Below are 26131 nucleotides of genomic sequence, written 5' to 3'. Positions count from 1 at the left end.
CAATTCCTTTAAAGTAACACAGGCAGATAAAAATGAAGAATGAAGAATATTAATAAATGAATAAAACCTCTGTGAAATATGGGATTATGTCAAGATACCAAATGTATGATTTGATAGCGTTCCTGAAAGAGGTGAGAGAAAAGCAACTTAGAACGCATATTTAAGAATATAGTTCACAAATTTTTCCCAAATCTCATTAGATAAGTTGACATGCAAATTCAAGAAATTCAGAGAACCCCTGTGACATAGTATGCAAGATGACCATCCCCAAGACACATAGTCATTAGATTCTGCAAGGTCAACATGAAAGAAAATATCTTAAATGCAGCTAGAAAAGGACCAGGTCACTTACAAAGGGAAGACCATCAGGCCAACCATGGATGTTTCAGCAGAAATTTACAAGCCACAAGAGACTGGGGACCTATTTTCAATACTTTTAAAGAAAATAAATTCCAACCAAGAATTTCATATTCCACCAAACTAAGCTTGATAAGTGAAGGAGAAGTGAAATTATTCTCAGACAAGCAAATGCTAAGGAAATTTGTTACCACTAGACCTGCTTTACAAGAGATCCTGAAGGGAGTGCTAAAAATGGAAAAGAAAGAACAATACCTGCCACCACAGAAATATACTTAAGCATGTACTACATTGACACTATAGAGCAGCTATACAATCAAGTCTACATAACAAGATAATGATAGAATCAAATCCTCAATATCAATATTGAGCCTGAATGTAAATGGGCTAAATGCTCCACTTAAAGAACATAGAGTGCCAAGTTAGATAAAAAAGGAGGCTGCAACTGTCTGCTGACTTCAAGAGACCTATCTCATAGTAATAATACGCATAGGCTCAAAGTAAAGGGATGGAGAAAGATCTACCAGGCAAATGGAAAACAAGAAAAGCAGGCGTTGCTACTCTTATATCAGATAAAGCAGACTTCTTTAAAACAATGTAATCACAAAGGACAAAAAATGGCATTACATAATGATAAAATAGCTCAATCCATAAAGAAAACTTAACTATCCTAAATATATACAAACCCAAAACTAGACTATCCAGATCCATAAAACAAGTTCTTAGAGAACTATGAAGGGATCTAGACAATGACACAGTATTACTGTGGGACTTCAGCATTAGACAGGTCATCAAGGAAGAAAACTAAAAAAGATATTCTGGACTTAAACTTGACAGTTGGCCAACTGGACTTAATAGATATCTACAGATCACTCCACCACAAACAACAGAATATAGATTCTTATTATCTGTACATGGCACATACACTAAGATCAACTATATGCTCAACCATAAAACAAGTCTCAACAAACTAAAAAAATTAATAATTCATATCAACCACGCTCTTGAGCCACAGCAAAATCAACATAGAAATTAATATCAAAAAGATCTATTAAAACTATACAATTACATGGAAGTTAAACAATCTGCTCCTGAACGACTTTTGTGTAAACAGTGAAATTAATCAGAAATCAAAAAATTCTTTGAAACTAATGAAAATAGAGACACAACATATCTGAATCTTTGGGACACAGCTAAAGCACATGAGCAGAATGTTTATAGCACTAAACACCTAACCTACATCAAGAACTTAGAAAGTTCTCAAATTAACAGCCTAACATTGTACCCAGAGAAACTTGAAAAACAAGAGCATACCAACTGCAAAGCTAGCAGAAGAAAATAAATAAGCAAAATCAGACCTGAACTGAATGAAATTGAGTTGGAAAAATCCATAAAAAAAAACAAAAGAAAAAGTTGGTTCTTCAAAAATTAAACAAGATTGATAGACTGCTACCGATATTAATTAAGAACAAAAGAGAGAGGATCCAAATAAGCACAATCAGAAATGACAAAGGTGACATTACAACCCAAACCACAGAAATACAAAAAAATCCTCAAACATTATTACAAACATTTCTATACACACAAACTAGAAAACCTATATTAAATACTTTCCTGGAAACACAGTCACTCAAAATTGAACCAGGAAGATATTAAAATCTTGAACAGACCAATAATGCATTTCAAAATTGAATCAGTAATAAAAAGTTTCTATCAGAGGTCTTCACAGCAGCCCCTCCCATCACAAACTAGGAGGCCTAGGAAGAAAAAAATGGTTTTGTGGGCCAGGCCCAGAGCCTTGCTGCTTTGTGCAGTCTCAGGACTTGGTGCCCTGCGTCCCAGCCACTCCAACAAAGGCTAACAGGGGCCAACACAGGGTTCAGGCCACTGCTTCAGAGTGGGCAAGCCCCAAGCCTTGGTGGTTTACATGTGGTATTGGGCTTGTGAGTACACAGAAGTCAAGAATTGAGGTTAGGGAACCTCTGCCTAGATTTCACAGGATGTATGGAAATGCCTGAATGTCCAGGCAGAGGTGTGCTGCAGGGACAGAGCTCTTATGGAGAACCTCTACTAGGGCAATGTGGAAGGAAAATGTGGGGTGTGGGCCCCTACACAGAGTCCCACCTTGGGCACTGCCTAGTGGAGCTGTGAGAAGAGAGCCACCGTCCTCCAGACCCCAGAATGGTAGATCCACTGACAGCTTACACCATGCACCTAGAAAAGTGGCAGACACTCAACACCAGCCTGTGAAAGCAGCCAAGATGGGGGCTGTACCCTGCAAAGCCACAGGGGTGGAGCTGCTCAAGACCATGGGAACTCACCTCGTGCATCACCATGACCTCGATGTGAGATATGGATTCAAAGGAGATCATTTTGGAGCTTTAAGATTTGACTGCCCTGCTGGATTTCAGACTTGCATGGGGCTTGTACCCCTTCATTTTGGCCAATTTCTCCCATTTGGAATGGTTGTATTTACCCAATGCCTGTACCCCCACTGTATCTAGGAAATAACTAACTTGCTTTTTACATTTATTTTTTATTTATCCATAGGTTATTGAGGTACAGGTGGTATGTGTTTACATGAGTAATTTCTTTACTGTTGCTTTGTAAGATTTTGGTGCACTCATCACCCTATACATATACTCATCACACTATACATTGCACCCTATTTGTAGTCTTTTATCTCTCAGTCCCCTCCCATTCTTCCCCCCAAGTCTCAAAGTCCATTGTATTATTCTCATGCCTTTGCATCCTCATAAGCTTAGCTCCCATATATCAGTGAGAACATACAGTGTTTGGTTTTCCATTCCAGAGTTAGGAAGTAACTAACTTGCTTTTGATTTTACAGGCTCATAGGTTGAAGGGACTTGTCTTGTCTCAGATGAGACTTTGGACTGTGGAATTTTGAGTTAATGCTGAAATGAGTTAAGACTTTGGGGGACTGTTGGGAAGACATGATAGGTTTAGAAATATGAGGATATGAGATTTGGGAGGGACCAGGGTGGAACGATATGGTTTAGCTGTGTTCCCACCCAAATCTCATCTTGAATTGTAGCTCCCATAATTCCCACATGTTGTGGGAGGGACGTGGTAGGAGGTAATTGAATTATGGGGGGCAGGTCTTTCTCATGCAGTTCCCATGATAGTGAGTAAGTCTCACAAGATCTGTTGGTTTTATAAAGGGAAATTCCCCTACACACTTTCTCTTGCTTACTGCCATGTAAGACACGACTTTGCTCCTAATTTGTCTTCTGCCATAATTGTGAGACCTCCCTATCCATGTGGAAATGTGAGTCAATTAAAGCTTTTTCCTCTACAAATTACCCAGTCTCAGGTATGTCTTTATTAGCAGCATGAGAACAGACTAATACATGTCCCAACCAAAAAAAGCCCTGGACAAGATGCATTCACAACCTAATGTTACCAACCATACAAAGAAAAGCAAGTACCAATCTGACTGAAATTATTCCAATAAATCAAGGAAAAAGGAATCCTCTCTAACTCATTCTGTGAAGCCAGCATCATTCTAATACTAAAGCCTGGTAGAGACACAACAAAAATAGGAAACTTCAGGGCAATAACCCCAATGAACATAGACACAAAAATCCTCAAGAAAATACTAGCAAACTAAATCCAGGAGCACATCAAAAGGTTAATTAACCACAATCATACAGCCTTTACTCCTGGAAAGCAAAGTTAGTTCCACATACATGAATCAATAAATGTAATTCATCACATAAGACTAACAACAAAAACCACATGATCATCTCAATAGATGCAGAAAATCCCTCCATAAAATCCAGAATTCCCTCACGATAAAGACCTTCTACAGGCTAGACATTGAGTAAATATAGTTCAAAATAATAAAAGCCATCTATGGGAAAACCACTGCCAACATCATAATGAATGAACAAAAGCTAGAAGCATTCACAACTGGAACGATAAAAGGATGCCCACTCTCACCACTCCTATCCAACACAATATTGGAAGTACTAGCCAAAGCAATCAGCCCAGAGGAGGAAATAAAAGGCATCCAAATAGAAAGAAGGAAAGTCAAACTATCTCTCTTCACAGAAGATATGATTCCATACCTAGAAAACACCATAGACTCCACCAGAAGATTTCTAGAACTAATAACTTCAGTGAACCTTTGGGATACAAAATAAATGTACAAAAGCCAGTAGTATTTGTATACACAAATGATATTCTAGCTAAGAGCAAAATCAAAAACTCAGTCCCATTTAAAATAACAAAGAACAAAATTCCTAGGAATACAGTTCACCAAAGTAAAAGATATGTACAATGAGAATTACAAAACACTGCTGAAAAAAAATAATAGATGACACAAACAAATGGAAAACATTCCACACTCTTGGATAAGAAGAATCAATATTGTTAAAATAGCCATACTCCCCAAAGAAATTTACAGATTCAATGCTATTATTAAACTGCTGACACCATTCTTCCCAGAATTAGGAAAAACTATTCTAAAATTCATATGCAACCGAAAAAGATCATTAATAGCCAAAGTAAGCCTAAGCAAAATCAACTAAGCTGGAGGCCTCATACTATACTGACTTCAAACTATAGTGCAAGACTACAGTAACCAAAACTGCATGATACTGATACAAAAAAAGGACACATACACCAAAGAAAGAGGACAGAGAACTGAGAAAAAAATCCACAAACCTACAGCCACTTGATCTTCAACAAAGTAGACAATGACAAATAACAAGACAGGACTCCCTACTTAATATGGTGCTTGGATAACTGGCTAGCCATATGCAAATAATTTAAACCATATATCTTTCTTTCACAATATACAAAAACTAACTCAAGATGGATCACGTTTAAATGTAAAACCTAAAACAATAAAAACTTTAGAAGAAAACTCAGGAAATATCATTCTGAACATTAGCCTTAGTAAACATTTTATGACAGAGTTCATTGTAGATTCTGGATATTAGCCCTTTGTCAGATGAGTAGATTGCGAAAATTTTCTCCCATTCTGTAGGTTGCCTCTTCACTCTGATGGTAGTTTCTTTTGCTATGCAGAAGCTCTTTAATTTAATTAGATCCATTTGTCAATTTTGGCTTTTGTTGCCATTGCTTTTGGTGTTTTAGACATGAAGTCCTTGCCCATGCCTATGTCCTGAGTGGTATTGCCTAGGTTTTCCTCTAGCATTTTTATGGTTTTAGGTCTAACATTTAAGTCTTTAATCCATCTTGAATTAATTTTTGTATAAGGTGTAAGGAAGGGATCCAGTTTCAGCTTTCTACATATGGCTAGCCAGTTTTCACAGCACCATTTATTAAATAGGGAATCGTTTCCCCATTTCTTGTTTTTGTCAGGTTTGTCAAAGATCAGATGGTTGTAGCTATGCAGCATTATTTTTGAGGGCTCTGTTCTGTTCCATTGGTCTATATCTCTGTTTTGGTACCAGTACCATGCTGTTTTGGTTACTGTAGCCTTGTAGTATAGTTTGAAGTCAGGTAGCGTGATGCCTCCAGCTTTGTTCTTTTGGCTTAGGATTGACTTGGCAATGCAGGCTCTTTTTTGGTTCCATATGAACTAGTAAAGGATTTTTAAAGAGTTAAATTGCTATATTATAGGACTTTCTGTTTCTCATTGTAAACTACTGTTTACTGAAAATACATAATTCAAATAAACATGTATTTTTCATGTTATTGTGTGAAAATAATATATGCATATAGTTACAGGTTATAGGCTAAATTATTATGGTTTTTTTTTGTCTGATAAATAGTTTGATGTGGCTTTGTACTGTCTCTTTAAAAAGTTGATCAACCTAGGTATGCATTTATATAGCACCCAAGCTACAGATAAGTCTGCCCCAAAGTTTCAGGACTTTCTTGCAAGGTCCCAAAAGAGATGGGGGTAGAGGCCTGGCCAACATGGTGAAACCCCATCTCTACTGAAAATACAAAAATAAGCTGGGCGTGGTGGTGGGCACCTGTAATCCCAGCTATTTGGGAGGCTGAGGCTGGAGAATCACTTGAACCCAGGAGACGGAGGTTGCAGTGAGCAGACATTGTGCCATTGCACTCCAGCCTGGGCGACAAGAGCAAAACTCCGTCTCACACACAAAAAAAGAGAGAGATGGGGGTAGAGTTTGCAGCCCATCTATGCTCCCAGTTATTTTGGGTAGGCTCATACCTTCTAGAACAAGGGTATGCCCTTCACCTCCAGTTGACCCAAATTCATCTAGGCCTGATTAATCTCAAAATACTACTCAGGAACATCAGGACAGGATTAGAAAGAGCAAATCTCCAAAGATTAGCATGGAGCCCTTACAATGCAGGAGAAAGATAACCAATTATAAGTGAATAGGAAGAAAAGACAGCCTGAAAGATTCTAGGGGCATTAATATAATAACGACTATACTGACACTATTATAAACTCTAGTTTATAGGAGTTTATAATAAATATAGTAAATATAAATATAATAGTAAATATAAATATAGGAGATAATCCAAAGTGAACAGTTTAAATTAACTGGTCAAATTTTACACACCAAAATTTCTACTTTTAAAACTGCCTAACATTGGCCATACTTTTTCTCAGTAAAGAATGTCAATGCTGATATAGAAAGAACAGTATAAACTTGCACTGTCAACATTTTTTAAATCTTATAAATAAAAAAAAGCATGTTGACATTAGTTGCTTTGTAATCTGGCTTGAAACCTATAATTTACTATCTTACATACTGTACATAATTAATACAATTTTAAGAACACTAACCAGTTGGTGGTACTAAGTGTCCATCATCAATACTTCCAAATGCTCCTTGCTTTGGTTGGCAGTAAGGAGGATTATATCCCTTTTCACAATGGCAATGGTTAAAATTGTTACAAACCTTAAATAATAAAAAAAAGAATAATTTTGATGGAGACTAATGAATAATCTATACTTACTCCACAGAGTATCTCATTCTAGAGAATTTATCTAAATAGATAAATTTGTCAAATTTTCCCTTGCTAATGTTCATACTACACAAAGTACATCTATCTTGTGTTGTCAAATCAAATTTTTTTCTAAAAAATTCTTTTAACTCCCCCCATAGCCAGGCCTAAATACCTCAAATTACCAGTAACCTGTCACTAATTATAACCTACTTGCTAGCTGACAGCCCAGACTCTAAATTAACTTACAGCACTAGCAAGAAAATTCTAATAGTCTTTATTTACCAGTTTCTATCTTCTATTGCTTATAGCACATCCTCCTCACATATCCATCAAACATTTAATATATCCAGAATCATCTTAAATGTTTTCTCTTTGTCTTCTTTAATAAATAGTTTGATAAGTTTCTTAAGAAGACAAAATTGAGGTTATAAATTATAGACTATTAAATGACACCAAATGACATAAAAATGGCAAACAAAAAAAGTCATTTATTTTTTTAAAATCCTCAAATTGTTTGATTGTTAAAAGCAAGTTGCTTAAAATAAACATTGCAGTTACTTACTCCATGACGATCACAATGATTAGAAGCATCACACAATTTTAAATTCATCAGGAATCTAACATGTTTACAATGCATTTCGAAACAATACTAAAAACAAAGCCAAAAAGTACAAAATAAAATCAGTCAAAAAATCAGATTTTGTGCATGGCTAACACATTCAAAAATTCAAGAAAATATTAGAATTCATATTATCAAAAACTTGCATTAAAAAGCTGTGAGTGTCCAGTGGAAAAAAAAAATTGTGACTACACTGAAGTAAACATGAAATAAACTATGTACTTTCAGTTTGTAAAGATGTAATCATACGTAAGAAGCCAGAGGTGTTATTTTCTTTCCATTTAGTACCAGAAGTCAACTTAGATAAACTACTGGGAAAAATAACTTGATTAGTCCTTTGAGTTCAAGAATTATCTGATGAACATTTTAAAATATACCCATGTGTGGGCTCCCCTTGAGAGCATTATATCAAAAACTCTGGGGAGAGGATCCAGTTGTTTCTCAGGAGCAGCCAGGTTTGAGAACTATTGAGCAGAGAAGTGAGATCTTAAAATCATGAGTATGAGCAGCAAGGGAAGATAGTTTACTATTCCATATGATAAAATAAAAAGAAAGAGGGAAGAAAGGACAACAGGTAATTATATGAGGTAACAGGACAATGGGAAACTCTCTTGGTGAGCTGGATAAAAGGCCTTCTAAGAAAGAAAAGTTTCATGGGTGAAATTAAATTTTTCTAATGTATGACATACATTTATGTGATCTTCTTTAATTATCAAAAAACTGTCACTAAATTCACCACGTTGTGAAAGAGTTTTATACCTGGAGTGAGTTTTGTCTTTGGGTCATAATAATGACTATATGCAGAAACAGGAGAGTCAGGACTCTGTAATGGAGGTTTGAGCTAATATCATTTAGATTTCAAGGGTAAGGGAGGCTTCAGATCATATTTGTATTCCATATGTTTCAAAATGAGCAAGAAGTAACAGGGACTCTGTTTCCTTTTTATGTGCTATTTATTATCAAAATGTTACTAAATAGAAATAAATTTGTATTTAGCAAGTCTACTCAGAAGCTTTCTCTCAAAAACAGTATGTTAATTTAACTTCACATAGTATCTTTTTGACTTAAATCAATTAGAATATTAAAATTGTATTAAATATATTCTTAATTTATAGAATATTACATGTCTCCAATAATATTGCATAATTATTTTGTGCTATATTAATTGTTAATGTTGTTTTCATATTTTGGTATGTTAAATAAATAATAACAATAATGTGCATTATATTATAGTAGAACATAATAGTATAATAATAGTCAGTTTAAGTAAAGTATTCATCTACCAATCAGGAAAAAATCAGAGTCCATTATAAAAAGTAAAAACCAACATACATTTGGCTTTTCTATTGAAACAATAAATACAATTCAAGAAATGTTATCGCAAAAACCATGCTAATAAAGAAAAATTCTTGCTCACATAATATCTTACTCAACCAAAACTATTATTCATTTGAGATCTTCAGCTCTTGTCTAAAGATTTACTCACTAATAATGTATGCAAAATTACTAGATTATATGTCAGAACATCAAAAAATGTGTGTATAAAAATTACTAAAATGTTATATTACTCTTAAAAGAGGTGTGAAGATGATTAATAACATATACTGCTGAACTTGTAAATAAATAGGGAAAATGGAGAATTGCCTAACTTTTCAATATTCTATTTAAACATTCTTTAAGAGGCCCACCTAAGGTCCACCTAAAGATTATTTAATCATTTGAGTGAAAATTCATACCATGTAAAGACATTACCAGGTGAATGGGTAGAACAAAAAGGAGAGATGGAAACATAACAAATATATTAGCACAGGAGGCTTGTTTGAATGTGCAGGTCTGAGACCCCATTCTCTATCCAGAGACATAAGGAAAACTGTGGGAGTGAGAAACTTGGGACCTGATGGAGAACTCCACCACACCTCTCCCCTACAGAGAGACATGCAGTTGGCTGGCCTGAGGAATCTCCTATCCTTCCAGGAGGCACCAGCAAAGACCATGGAGAGCCCCAGTGGCAATAGGTAAACCAAGCCAACCAAATAACATTGTGAAGGCTCTGAACATTGAACTGCCTTTGGAACAGCCCACAAAAGAAGGCCAAGACCTAAACAAGATCACTTCCTGCTAAAACAGTGCTTTATATTTGACACAGAGTCTCCTAACATAATAAATACAATTTCTGGATGCAACTAAGTCATTCCAAGAGCTAAGAAATCACAACTTGAATGATAAAAGACAACCAGCTGATATCAGAACCAAGATGATTCAGATGATGGGATTACATGACAAGGATTGTAAAGCAGCTATTATTTAAAAAATCAATAATCAATTACAAATCTTCTTGAAACAAATAAAAAAATACAAAAATCTTAGCAAAGGAACAGGTGATATAAAAATAAACCAAATGGGAATTATAGAATGAACAAATACAATAACCTAAATTTTAAAAAAAGCCAAGTGACTGAGCTTAAATCAGTAAACTTGAAATAGCAAAGAAATGTTTATTAAAAATCTTGGAACACCACAAAGGAAGAAAAAAACAGGGAAAGGAAGATAAGTAAATAAAATGGACTATCCATTTCTTTATAGGTTTTTAAAAGTATAGTTAATGATTGAAACAAAAATTATAACACCACCAATGATACTTAAATGTAGGGAAGGTAAACACAACTAAAATGGGAGTGAGGTTGTTTTCTCATTTCACTCAAAGTGGCAAAATGTTTATAGCAGTAGCCTCTTTAGGCCACATACATATATCGTAAAACCTTGAGCAGCCACTATGAAAACTACACAAACAGATGGCTAACTTAGAAACACTATAACTGGATCAAGATAGCATCCTAAAACAATGTTTAAATCACCCATTGAAAGGCAAGAAAAGAGAAAAATAAGAATGGGAACCAGAGGAAACAAATAATGAAATAACATACTTAGGCAATAACATTATACCAACCAAAAGACATGCCACACTGCACTGAAGGCATGACTCAACTCTGTGATGCATTTAAAAACTCACCTCGAATTCAATGGCAGAGATAGATTTAAATAAAAAGGACAGAAAAAATATGTCATTCAAACATTTATCCATAAAAGCAGGAGTAGCTATATTTATATCTGATACAGTAGACTTCAGAGCAAAGAAAATTACTAAAGACAAATGAAGACATTATGTCATGATATGATAATCATTCCAACAATAATACACAATTATCCTAAATGTCTACATCCCAAACCACAAAGCCTCCAAACATAAGGCAAAAAGTAATAGCACTGAAAGGAAAATAGACAAAGCCACAACTGCAGATGGATATTTTGACACCTTTGTCTCAGCAATTTACAGAAATTATACAGAAAGTCAGCAGATATACAGGAATCTGGACAAAACAGGATTTAACTGATGCATATACAGGTCACTACAACCCGTATCAACAGAATATACATTTCTACAAGTGCCTATGGAATATGCAGCAAGATATATCATATTCCTTACCATAAAGAAAACCTCAACAAGTTTTTAAAAATTAAAATTATGAGAACATGTTCTCTGATAATAATAAAATCAAACCTGAAATCAATAAAAGAAATACAACAGGAAAATCTCTAAATATGTTGAAATTAAACAATACATTTATAAACAATTCATATATCAAATAGCCCTCAAAGAAACTAAAAAAAAAATACATAGAATCAAAAGAAAACAAAAATATACATTAAAATATGTAGGATGCAGCTAAAACAGTTCTGAGAGGGAGATTTATAAGACCAAATGCTATAAATGAGAAAAAGCCTCAAAGCAATCATTGAAGTTACCACTTCAAGAAACTGGAGGAAAGGAAGAAGAAATTAAACTCAAAGCAAAAGAAAGTAAATGATAATAAAAGCAGAAATCAATGAAATTGATTGCTAGTTCTATATGAAATTAAAAGCTAGAAAATAATAAAGAAAACCATTATAACAAAGAGTGGAGTCTTTAAAAATTTTTTATGAAATTAATAAATTTTTTATGAAATTAATAAATTTTTAGCTAGACTGAGAAAACCAATGAAACAAAAAGCAGATGCTTTGAAAATTTTTAATGAAATTAATAACTTTAGCAAGACTGAGAAGTTAAGAAAAGAAGACACAAATCACCAATATCAGAAATGAGATAGAGGATATCATTGCAGATCCTGCAGCCATTACACAGAATTATAAAGAAATACTATGAACAGCTTTATATTTATAAATTCAGAAACTTTGAGGAAATTGACCAATTTCTGGGAAACTATGAGCAACCAAAAATCACCAAGAAACAGCTTATAATCTGAAGACCAATACAACAATTGAAGAAATTGAATTCATAGTTTAAAACCTCCTAAAAAATGAAATTTCCAGGCCCAAATGATTTCACTAGAGAATTCTATCAACATTTAAAGAAAAAAATTAACATACATTTTACATAATCTCCTTCCAAAAATAGAAGAGTGAAAAACAGTTTTCAATTAATTTTATAATGCCATATAAAATGACCAAAATCAGATAGATACATTGCAACAAAAAAAAAACTACAGACCAATCCCCCTCATGAATTTGGTTACAAAGATTATTCAACAAAATATTAGCAAACTAAATGCAACAATGTATAAAAAATTTATACACAATGACCAAGTGATATTAATACCAAGTATGTAATGCTGTTTCTACATTTAAAAATTGATTAATGTAATCCAACATTCAATGAACTAAAGAAGAAAACTCATGTGACCACATCAATCGACACACAAAAAGCATTTGACAAAATTCAAGACATAAGTATAATAAAAACCTGCAATAAATTAGCAGTAGAAGATGGTTAGCTCAACTTAAGGGGCATCTGCAAAAAAGAAAAAACCCTACATCTAACATCATACTTAATGATGAAAGACTTAATACATTCCTCTTAGATTAGGAAAAAGTCAGGGACATCCTCTCTCAACACTCTTATTCAACATCATACTGTAAGTTCTAACCACTGCAGTAAAGCAAGAAAAAGAAATAAAACATATACAGATTGAAAAGGAAAAAATAAAATAGTCTCTATTTCCAAATTATTTTCTACATAAAAAAATCCCAAGAAGTCCACAATCAAACTCCTACAACTAATTTAACACAGGACAGTTGCAGGATAAAAGATCCACACTCAAAATTCAATAAGAAATGGGGAAAGGACTCTCTATCTAATAAATGGTTCTGGGATAGCTGGTTAGCCAAATGCAGAAGAATAAAACTGGACCCCTACCTTTCACAATACACAAAAATTAACCGAAGATGCATTCAAAACTTAAACCTAAAACCTGAAACTATAACAATTCCTGAAGAAAGTCTAGGAAACAACTCTTCTGGACAAAAACCTAGGATTAAAACCCCAAATAGAACTTAGGACTAAAACTCCAAAAGCAAATGCAACAACAACAAAAATAGATAGATAGGATTTAATTAAACTAAAAAAGTGTCTACATAGCAAAAAAATAACAACAGAGTAAACAGACAACCTACAGAATGGGAGAAAATATTTGCAAACTATGCATCCAACAAAGAACTGATATCCAGAATCCACCAGGAACGCAACAACTCAACTGAAAAACAAATAATCCCAGTAACAAGTGGGCAAAGAACATGAACAGACATCTCTCAAAAGAAGATATACCAGTGGCTAGCAAACATATGATAAAATGCTGAGCATCACCAAAGATCAGAGAAATGTAATTTAAAATTATGATGATGCCCCATCTCACACCAGTCAGAATGGCTATTTTTTTTTTTTTTTTTTTTTTTTTTGAGAGAGAGTCTCACTCTGTCGCCCAGGCTGGAGCTCAGTAGCACAATCTCTGCTCACTGCAAGCTCCACCTCCCGGGTTCACACCATTCCCCTGCCTCAGCCTCCCGAGTAGCTGGGACTACAGGTGCCTGCCACCAGGCCCGGCTATTATTTTTGTATTTTTAGTAGAGACGGGGTTTCACGGTGTTTGCCAGGATGATCTCGATCTCCTGACCTCGTGATCCACCCTCCTCAGCCTCCCAAAGTGCTGGGATTACAGGCGTGAGCCACCGCACCATGCCTCAGAATGGCTATTCTTAAAAAGTCTAAAAACAACAGATGTTGGTGAGGATGTGGATAAAAGGTAACACTTATAGATAATTATATATATGTGAAGAAAAGGTAACACATATACATAATTCATGTGGAGAAAAGGTAACACATATATATAATTCAGGTATAAAGGTAACAGATATATAATTCATTTATTATATATAATATATAATTAATTATATAAATATATAATACATAATAAATGAATTATTTATCTAGATATATAAATATCTTTATGTATCTAGATATATATCTTTATCTTTTATATATAAATATCTTTTATAAATATCTTTATATATCTAGATATATAATTCATTTATTATATATAAGAATTCATTATATATAATAAATTATATTAATTATACAATATATAATATATGCATTTATCATACACAATAATTAAATGAATTTATGTTATACATTATGTATTTATATTATATACATTACTGTGTAGTAATTCATGTATTATATATGTACATATCTAGGTATATAATTAATTTATTATATATTATTTATATATGAATTTATTATATATGAATTATATAATTCATTTATTATGTATGAATTAATATAATGTATTATATATTATATTTGTATTATATATTATAGTAATATATAATTTATATATTAATATCATATATTATATATTAATATATAATTAATATATTATTATATTATATTTATATTATTATATATATTGCTATATTATATATAATATATAATATATAATATATCTATTATATATATTATATAATATAATTATATTATATAATATATATAATAATTATATATATGTTAATATATAAAATTAATATAATATATTATATAATATATAATGTATTATATAATATATTATATATTATATTATGTATTATATAATATATTATATATTATATTATATAATATATTATATGAATATAATATATTATAAAATATAATCTATTATATGAATATAATATATTATAAAATAGAATATATTATATAATATAATATATAATATATTATATAATATACATATATTATATTATATATGTATATTATATATAACATATTATATAATATATTATATATATTATATAATATATTATATAGTTATATAGTATATATTAATATATTAAATATATAATATATCATATAATATATAATATATTACATAAATATGTAATATATTATATATATTATATGATATATAATATATATTTATATATTATATAAATATATATTATATATCATATATTATATAATATATTATATTTATAATATATTATATATCATATAATATATTATATAATATAATATATAATATAATATAATATCATTATTATATTATATAATATATTATATAATATAATATATAATTATTATATTATATTATATTATATTATATAATATATTATATGATATATATCATATAATATATTATATAATATATTATATTATATAACATATTATATAATATATTATATGATATATAATAGATTATATTATATATTATATATCATATATTATATTATATAACATATTATATAATATATTATATATCATATAATAATTATATATATATTATATAATATAATATATTATATAATATATATAATAATAATATATATAATATATTATATAATATATATGATATATAATATTATATATAATATTATATATATAATATATATGATATATATATCATATATAAATATATATGATATATATAATTATATATCATATAATATATTATATAATATATTATATATCATATAATAATTATATATATATTATATAATATAATATATTATATAATATATATAATAATAATATATATAATATATTACATAATATATAATATATATAATATTATATATAATATATATAATATATTATATATTATATAAATATATAATTATATTATAATATATATTACATATATTATATAATATATATATTATATAATATATATTAATATATTATATATTATATAATATATTATATATTATATAATATATAAATATATTAATATATATTATATAAATATATAATATATTATATAATATATAAATATATAATATATTATATAATATATAAATATAATATATAAATATATGATATTAATATATGATATATACATTTATTATATATTATTATATATAATAAATGAATTATATATCTAGATATATAAAGATATATAATACATGAATTACGACATAGCAATAAAAATAATTAAATCATGTCCCATGCAGTACAGCAACATGGATAAAGGTAGACATCATTATCATATATGAACTAACTCAGAAACTGAAAATCAAATACCATGTGTTCTCACCTGTCAGTGGAAGCTAAAAAATAGGTACACATGGACATAAAGATGGAAATAATGGGCACCAGGAACCCCAAAAGGTGGGAAGAATCGGAGGGTTAGAGTTGAAAAATAACTGGAGACAATGTTCATTATTCAGGTGACAGGCACATTGGATGTCAAAACTTCACCAATAACTGCACATGTACCTCCATGAATATATAAAAATTTAAAAATAAATTGTTTAATGTATCAAAAAATTTAGAATAATAATTTCTAATAAAAAAGTAAATTAGAAATTTGGAAAAATAATCTAAATAAAACTGTAAACTCCACAAAGCTATAGAAATTAAACAAAACACTCTTAAGGAACCAGTGGATCAAAGAAGGAATCACTAAGGAAATTAGAAAATACTTACAAACAAATAGAAATATAAACACAATATTCCAAAACTTATGGAATGCAGTGAAAGAAGTTCTAGGGGGAAGATTTATTAGTATAAATGCTCACAATAAAAAAGAAGAGAAATTTAAAATCAACAACCTAACTTTACAACTTAAGGAAATAGAAAAATAAATAAATAAACTAAATTCTAGCAGAAGGAAGGAAATAAAGATTAAAGTGGAGATAAAATACAGAGTAAAACAATAAACTTAAGGAAACCAAAAATTGGTTCTTTGAAAAGATGAACAAAATTGACAAACCTTTATCTAGATGTACTAATAAAGACAGAAAACTCAAATTACTAAAGTCAGGAATAAAAATGAGAACATTACTACCAATTCTACAGAAATAGAAAGGATTATAAGAATACCAAGATCAATTGTTTACCAATGAACTGGATTAGCTTGATAAAACTGACAAATTCCTAGAAACAAAACCTATCAACACTATGAAGAACTTAAAAACCTGAACAGACTCCTAACTCATAAGGAGATTTAATTAATAATTAAATTAATTAATTAATAATCATAAGCCTTCCTATGAAGAAAATTTCTGGACATAACGCCTTCAAATATGTAAAGAAGAATTAACACCAGTTCTTCTCAAATTTTTCCAAAAACATGAAGAAGAGGAAATATCTTCTAACTCATTTTATAAGGCCAACATTATCCTGATATCAAAGCCAGACAAATATACTACAAAGAAAAAATACAGACCAATAACCATTATGAACATAGATGCAGAATCCTCAGTAAAATGCTGGCAAACTGCACTATATTAGGAGTATACACTATGACCAATTGAGATTTCTGGAATGCAAGGATGGTTCAATGTATGATAGCTGATCAATGTAATGACCACATTAATAGAATGAAGGAGAAAAACAAAATGATCATCTTAATTGATAAAGAAAAGGCATTTAACAAAATTCAACACCTTTCATGACACAAACATTCAAAGTACACTCAGTCATGAGGTAGAAGGAAACTACCTCAACATGATAAAAATCCATATATAAAAATCCCACAGCTGACATTATACTTAATGATAAGACTTTAAAGCTTCTCCGCTAAGATCAGGAACAGGGCAAGGATACTTCCTTTCACCACTTCTCTTCAACATTGTACTGGAAGTTCTAGCCAGAGATGTTAGCCAAGAAAAAGAAATAAAAGGCATCCAAATTGGAAAGGAACAATTAAAACTTTTCTGCTTCCAGAGGACATAATTTTATAGGTAGAAAACTCTAAGGATTACCCCAAACAGTTAGAATTAACGATGTATTCAGCAAAGTGGCAAAATACAAAATCAACATATAAAAACTGGTTTCATTTCTATACAGTAACAATGAACACTCTGAAAGGGGTATTATGAACACATTTCCATTTATGATAGCATCAAAAAGTACTTAAAGTACTTAAGAATTAATTTAGCAAAGCAGTTTAGGATGTCCATACTATTCAAAGTGATCTACAGATTCAATACAATTACTATAAAAATCCCAATGATTTTTTTGCAGCAATGGAAAAATTTATACTAAAATTCATATAGAATCTCAAAGAACCCCAAAAACAATCTTGAAAAAGAACAAAGCTAAAGGAGTCACATTTCCCAATTTCAAAACTTACTAGGAAGCTACAGGAAACAAAACAGTGTGGTACTGGCATAAAGACTAATATATTACCAATGGAATAGAATAAATAGCCCATAAACAAATTCTTGCATATATGGTTAAGAGATACTACTGAATTTTTACAAGGGTGCTGAGACCATTCAATGGAGAGAGGACAGTCTTTTCAACAAATGGTGCTGGAGAAACTAGATGTCCACACACAAAAGAATAAAACTGAACCTTTACCTAACACCACATACAAAGATGAACTTGAAATGGATTCTATAGGTAAACATAAGATCTTAAAACTATAATACTCTTAGAATAAAATATAGGGCAAAAGCTTCATAATATTGATTTGGCCAGTCATTTATTGGATATGACACCAAAAGTACATGCAACAAAAGAAAAAATAGACTAATTGGATTTCGTAGTTGTTTTTAAATTGTGCATTAAAAGACACTATCAACAGAGTAAAAAGGCAACTCAAAGAATGAAAGAAAATATTTTAAAATCATATCATAAGAGAGTAATATCCAAAATATATAGAGAATTCCTAAAACTCAACAACAAAAAAAGATGATTTAAAAACGGGAATAGCATTTAAATAGACATTTCCCTAAAGAACATATACAAATGGTCAATAAGCACATGAAAAGATGCTCAAAATCACAAATCATTAGGGAAATGCAAATCAAAATTACAGTGAGATACCACTTCACACCCATTAGGATGACTACTATCGAAAAAAAAAAACGGAAAGTAAGCGTTGTTGAGGATGTGGAGAAACTGGAATCATTATGCATGGCTAGTAGAAATGTAAAATGGTATAGCCACCATGGAAGACAGTGGAGCAGTTCCTCAAAAATTTAAAAATAGAACTACCATGTGATCCAGCAATTCTACTTCCAGGTATATACCCCCAGAAATTGAAAGCACAGTTTTGAAGACATATTTATACTGCCATGATTATAGTGGCATTGTTTATAATAGCTAAAATATGGAATGATTCCAAATGTTCATCAACAGATGAATAGATAAACAAAATGCAGAATGTACGTACAACAGAATAGTAGTCAGCTTTAAAAATGAAGGAAATTCTGACATACTACAGTATAGCTGAAACTTGAGGGCCTTATGCTAAGTGAAATAAGCCAGTCAGAAAGAAAAATACTATATTATTCCTCTTATGTGAGATACCTATAATAGTCAAATTTATAGAGTCAGAAAGTAGAATGGTGGTTTTTCAGGGGATCAGAGGAGGTAGGAATGGGGAGTTATTGTTTAATGAAATGAGTTTCAGTTTTACAAAATGAAAAGATTTATGAAGATAGAGGGTGGTGATGGTTTTACAGCATTATGAACGTATATAATACCACTGAATTGTACACTTAAAAAGGTTAAAATGGCAATTTTTATATTACGTGCATTTTACCACAAGAAAAAATGGAAGAAAATGCATTGGTTAGTACATTGTCAAAATGAGTATAACCAGAAAAATCATTTTAAAACACTTTAATTTGTGTAGTTCTAATTACCATATCAGGACCACACATGGAACCATCTTGTACAAATGTTTCATCTCTGTCTTCAGCTGAATAATATGATGTGATTGAAATAGGTGAATTTACTGGAGGTGGCGTCCTCCTGGGTAGGTATGTAGACACACATGTTTGGTCTCCTACATGTGCATAAATCACAGATAAATTTGGACGTGATATTAAGTCTCTGTGTTCCCATGTATAGAATAATTTTGCACATAGAATATGTCTAGAAGCACAAGGAAGAAAAAAATTACCTTATTGTTTATTGAGATAACATATGTTGCTGATACAGTGAAATTTTTAAAAAGTGATTTACTAATTTAAATCCAAGTTTCAACAATTTTCTCTCAGTACATATGTTTTCGCACAATGACTTATGTTATGATTCTTTTTTGTTTCATGAGGCAATCTGGCAAGTGAAAAACTAATGGTTTTTACACTATGACAGCTGTGATCTGTTCCACAATAGCTGCTGAAATTTGAGAAAATGATCTCTGGTCTTCAGTTTTTTCAATAGTAAATGGGATAAGTAATTCTTATACACATTTGATATACATAAATTGAATAATATAACCTATATTATAAATATATAATATATATAAGCTGCATAACAATGTCTAGCTCATCACAACAATAAACAGAGGCCATTTTTATGGTCATTGTTGTTTTAACATTATAGGCGCTAAACAAATGTTCTTGTAGGCAGTGGATAATATTGTCCAGCTCAGATGATGTAATAAAGAAAACCTGACCCCCAACATTCGATTTTACTGCATATAATATATTTCCTAGGATTTTAACAATCTCTAACCTACATTCCAAACAGTTTTATAATTTTCTAAATACATACTGGAAAAGACAATGTGCAGTGCCACAGTTTCCAAAATTGTCTCCTCTGGTATTAATTTCATCATAACAGAAAATTGGAGCACCTCTTGAACCTATGAACAACAACAAAAACTTAAGTAAATTACAATACAGAATTTAAGTTATATTAAAGAAATGAAAGACTCAATCTGGAAATTACAATGTGATCCATAAGAAAGTTTATAATTACCCAGGACTAAAAAGTTTCTGGGGGCAGAGCTAGGATTAAAAAACAAACTCCTTTTTATAAGCCTAGAAGACTTTCTTCTGCAGCAAACAGAAAACAAACAACATTATTAGAATGCTTCTGTATTGTTAGACAAATAAGCAACTGTCGCCCTCTCTATTTCCTATAAATTATTTACTTCCTGCCTTACTTCCCTACCCGTTGTGAAAATGCTGTTTACTCTTATTCCAAATGAAACAGTAGAAAAATAGTATCTTTAGTGCAATAATGATGACAAACACAAAGAACACTTCATTTAACTCTCCTTGCTCCACACTAGAGTCATCATCTATTATTAGATTATTAGATCCTAATAGTTATTATTAGATCCTAATAATCACTAGATAAAAATTGTTGAATTTTAAAATTAGAAAGAATATCAATGTTCATCTACTTCAGTCCTTTATATATTTAGTTATGTCTAATTTTAAAATTATGAAAAATTCAAACATCTATAATAACTGTCCTATTACTTTGACTTAGTAGTTTAGAGGTAGTTTACATTGATCATGTTAGTCATATGTAATCGAAATAGAGATCATTTGTTGTTACCACTATTAATTGACAAGAGAGCTCTCTTCAATAATTTCACAGACTTTCATACTTGGAGAACATGATCTGTAAATTTCACTCAGTTAAGGAGCACAATCCATACATATACAAGGTGCTACAGAACAATAATACTTCGACAATAATACATTAAGGCTTTTCTGAGTATCCACCTTACTTTTCTCATGGTTTAAATCAGCATCTCAAAACATAAAGTTTCCTTCCAGATCTACCTTCATCCAAAGTAGGCGATCTCCTATCTGTACTTATTTGGAGTTTTCAAGCTATCTCTATATATTTATCTATTCCATTGGCTAAAAGGAAGTATAAAATTTTTAAGGAAAAGCTTCACTATCCTATTTTATCACCTAGCCATAATTTGTCAGCCAAAGAACTTTGTCTGAAATAGTCAAAAGATTGTTGACTATTCATAATTATCCAAAAGAAACTTCTGAAAGACATTTATAAATTTAAGGATGTCCAGGATTAAATGGCTAAATACACAATTGGTTCCTAATTTTATGGAATACTAAGTTCCATACATGATTTTACTTTTTCAAACATTTCAGAATATCTTTCAGTGAACTGAGAGGTAAAAGATGCCTTCAGGACCCCAAAGCAGCCTTCACATCTTTACTGTGTTTTCCAGATTATCATAAATGTTAGTGGCTATGTGTTCATTAAAGGTCAAGTCATATTATAGGAATATTTACCTAACTGCCCAGTGCTCATCAAAGCTCCATCACCTGTTTGTAGTCTGTTTCTTAAATCCAGAGCAATTGTAGCTTTAGATAAATTAGTTGAAGCATCCTCAGACCTTGTATAAGGACTACATTTAAATTTTATAGTGCTATATACTGAATAAGCCTGAATATAGATGCTGAAAACCCTGAACATATTTTATTAGTTGATTAAATAATCATGAAATATTGTTTATTTCTCCTTCTCACACAACTATTCAATAATCCAGCAAATCTTTTACACGTCCCTGGTAAGCATGCTTCTATGGTTTGGAAAATATCTATGCCCAGAGCCAATCTTTGTGACACTTTCATAACAATATTGATCCAATATGGTTTTTGATAAATCATATCTTAAAAATTGAAAAAGAAACATTACCAGGTTAGTTTTGCAAAGACTGTTCATACTTTAGTTTGGAATATAATCCTTTTTCAGAGTCTTAATCAGCTTAAGTAGTCAAACTTCTGGCCCTCTCTAGAGAAGGAGGTCTCAACGCAGCACAGCAGACATAATTCTTTGTTGTAGAGGCTATCCTGTGTATTACAAAGCATTTAGCAGCACCCCTGACCTGTACTCACTAGAAGCCAAGATTCACCCCATCCAAGCTGGGACAACCAAAAGTCTCTCCAGGCATCCTGTCTAGTGGGCAGAGGCCAAGGACGCTGCCAAATATCCTACAATGCACAGGAGAAGCATTCCCTGCCCCCACTTCTCACAATAAAGTATGAGCTGGCCTACATTATCACTAGTGCTGAGGTTGAGAAACCCTTATATAACTGTTGGATTAGCACTTAACATTTGTCTAGGTGATATACAACTCAACTTGGTCATAAAGCCCTCTAATAATATATGGAACTTTACAACTAATGAGACTTTCAGCCTTATTAGGGAAAACATAACCACAAACCAAATAACACCAAAGGTAATAACATCATTTTACATTATACCTACAATAGGAAGTTTCTGCATCTGCAGAGATAACACTGAAGAGGAGCATGCTGTAGGGGCCAGACATTTCCAAAAACAAAATTTAGTAAAGAGCTTAGAAAAAGGTGGTAACCATTTGAGGTGTTTTTCCTTCACTGGTTAGATTTTTTTGAAAAAAAAAGCTTAATACTTAACCTTGTTCTTTTACCATAGATCTACAGATTTCCCTATTTTAAATGCCATTGCTTGATAAATAAGCTATGTCTTTCAATGTGACAACTTCATTAGTATATTTTGTCCAGAAATCAACAATTTGGGGGGGCATGATGATTTGTATTAGGCCTGTGGCATAAGAATTCTTATTGTCTGTTTCCTACAAATAGCATATAGGTTTTACAATGCAAAACTAATGCCTACTTCAGAATTATATCAAACCCTGCTCAAGGATCATTTTAGCTGACCATGACAGGTCATAGATGACCTAGTCAAATAACTGGATATTTGTAGGGAACACATGTCATAATCTAATAATAATAATACTACCTTATATTTACTGAGTACAGTCATCAGTTGCTTGATGAGGATATGTTCTGAGCAATGTATCCATTGTTGTGTGAACATTATACAGTGTACTTAAACAAACCTAGATGGTATAGCCTGCTACACACCTAGGCTATATGGTGTAGCCTATTGCTCCTAGGCTGCAAACCCGTATAGCATGTTATTGTACAAAGAATTGGATTTAATATGCGTTGAAATACAGCTACCATTGAGGGTAAATTTTCATCAGGCTTCTATTGCCCTCAGGGGGCTAGCAAAGTGAGATTGTTTTTCAAAAATAAGTACAAAAACTAGTAGTCAAGTCCAGAATTATCACATCCTAGATGCATGAACACATGGTCACTAGAAGTGGACATACATTATTTTAAAATCAAGGTGCTTTAGAAGTCATGCTTGCCTTCCAAAAAAAAAAACTGTACTCTTTGGGGCAAATACCCGTGTACTCCCACAGTTCTCACAAAGGACTTTAAAATCTCTCAAAATCACTAATAATACTAAATACACAGTGAATGGCATAACCCGGAAGACACCTGATTGGCAATCCACTATGTGGCTCTAATTTTATCTGCCTAGCATTGAGTCCTGGCTTTACTTAAAGAAACATTAGATCATAGATCTGAAGTACTGTCCCATTCCTCCTAATTTTACTGGTCATTCGTTTGTATGATTTTGTTTTTGTTTTCCAAGACGGTGTCTTGCTCTGTCACCCAGGCTGGAGTGCAGTGGTGTGATCTCAGCTCACTGCAACCTCGGCCTCCTGGATTCAAGCAATTATCCCGCCTCATCCCAAGCACACCCGGCTAATTTTTGTATTTTTAGTAGAGACAGGGTTTCGCCATGTTGGCCAGGCTGGTCTTGAACTCCTGACCTTGTGATCCGCCCGCCTTGGCCTCCCAAAGTGCTGGGATTACAGGCATGAGCTACTGGACCCAGCTCTTTGTTTGTATGTTAACAATGTTTTAAAGTCTATAGCTATTGTCTTGCCATATGGTACAAATAATTATTCTGTTAGAAAAGCAGGACAAAATTATGAAAATCATCAAAACCCCCATCTCACCTTCTCCTTAAATTCCTGGCAGTCACATTGCTGTAGACAATATTTAGAGATCTATGACCTGGTTAGAGAAGACCTCAAAGGAGAGCTAAGAATGAAAAATTTCACTCTCTCAGAGAACATGTACTGCATACGTTCAGGAATTTGTATCTTCCAATGAAGCAAATGACATTTATAGGAAATTATCAAAATGGACTAGATTGCTAATGAACTGAAGCCCTCACTTATCAGCAAGCACTTTGAAACCCAACTAATCAGTGATTAGCCCTGCTTTCCTCTGATTAAGAAACCTTGTTTCCTTTAAACTAAACCCCCACCACAAATTCTATATAATATTTTGAAAAACTGCATTTTCACTTGAGGTTTCTTTTCTGTAGAAACAAGAATTCCATATAAATTCAGAGAGGTTTTTTGTTGTTGTATTTCACAATCATGAAAATTTTGTTTTTGCGCCAGGCGCAGTGGCTCGTGCCTGTAATCCCAGCACTTTGGGAGCACGATGTGGGCAGATCACTTGAGGCTAGGAGTTTGAGACAAGCCTGGCCAACATGGTGAAACACTGTCTCTACTAAAAACACAAACTTAGCCACCCATGACGGTGTGCTCCTGTTATCCCAGCTACTCCGTAGGCTGCGGCAGGAGGATCGCTTGAACCCAGGAGGCGGAGGTTACAGTGAGCTGAGATCAGGCCACTGCACTCCAGCCTGGGCGACAGAGAGAAACTCCGTCTCAAAAAAGAAAAAGAAAAGATAATTTTGTTTTTTCTTTAACACTAATATACATTATGCAAGAATTCAGTCATTAACACATACGTTTACATTTTTGTTCCATAAAATTCAATAACAGAGTTTGGAATAATCAGAATTTAGGGACTAAGAAGAAAATTATGATTATTACCTCTTCCAATTAAATCATCACATTGTTTGTCAAAAGTCCGACACTTCCCTTGAAAACAGAAGGCTCCATCTGAATCACAATATTCTCCATCACGTACATAAGTGTCAGGCAAACAGTATGGAAGGTCCCCATTGTAATAGTCAGTGAAATCGCATTCTTTATCAACTGATTTCCTATAAATCGTATTAGCCGGTTTGAACTAGGAGGAAAGAGAAACATAAAACTTTAAATATCAATGATATTTAAGTTTTATTTCTCTGTAGGCTCTATATGCTGGTCCATTTTTTTCCCTAAGTTTCTAATAGCAATTAGAAAATTAAATCTTCTTGTTAACTATTTATGCATCACACAGGATTCTTAAAATATCTCCTTTTAAAGCCTGCAACATTTTTTAAATGTTTATGATGAGGATTTATCG

General features: G+C 31.8%; 1 protein-coding gene across 1 annotated transcript in view; it reads right to left on the bottom strand.

Annotated features, from left to right (window-relative positions):
- Positions 1–26131, bottom strand: part of LOC735522 (disintegrin and metalloproteinase domain-containing protein 5) — a 148022-nt gene that overhangs the window by 32953 nt on the left and 88938 nt on the right. Inside the window, exons 14-18 of the mRNA XM_063817045.1 lie at positions 25714–25912; positions 20742–20832; positions 19886–20117; positions 7844–7930; positions 7118–7232 (exon numbers count right to left, since the gene is read on the bottom strand). Of these exons, the coding sequence (XP_063673115.1) occupies positions 7118–7232; positions 7844–7930; positions 19886–20117; positions 20742–20832; positions 25714–25912 (724 nt within the window). The remainder of the gene's footprint in view (positions 1–7117; positions 7233–7843; positions 7931–19885; positions 20118–20741; positions 20833–25713; positions 25913–26131) is intronic.

The sequence above is a fragment of the Pan troglodytes genome, chromosome 7 (genome assembly GCF_028858775.2).
Source record: "Pan troglodytes isolate AG18354 chromosome 7, NHGRI_mPanTro3-v2.0_pri, whole genome shotgun sequence".
Classification (NCBI taxonomy): Eukaryota; Metazoa; Chordata; class Mammalia; order Primates; family Hominidae; genus Pan; species Pan troglodytes.
This window is presented reverse-complemented; position numbering and strand designations above follow the sequence as displayed.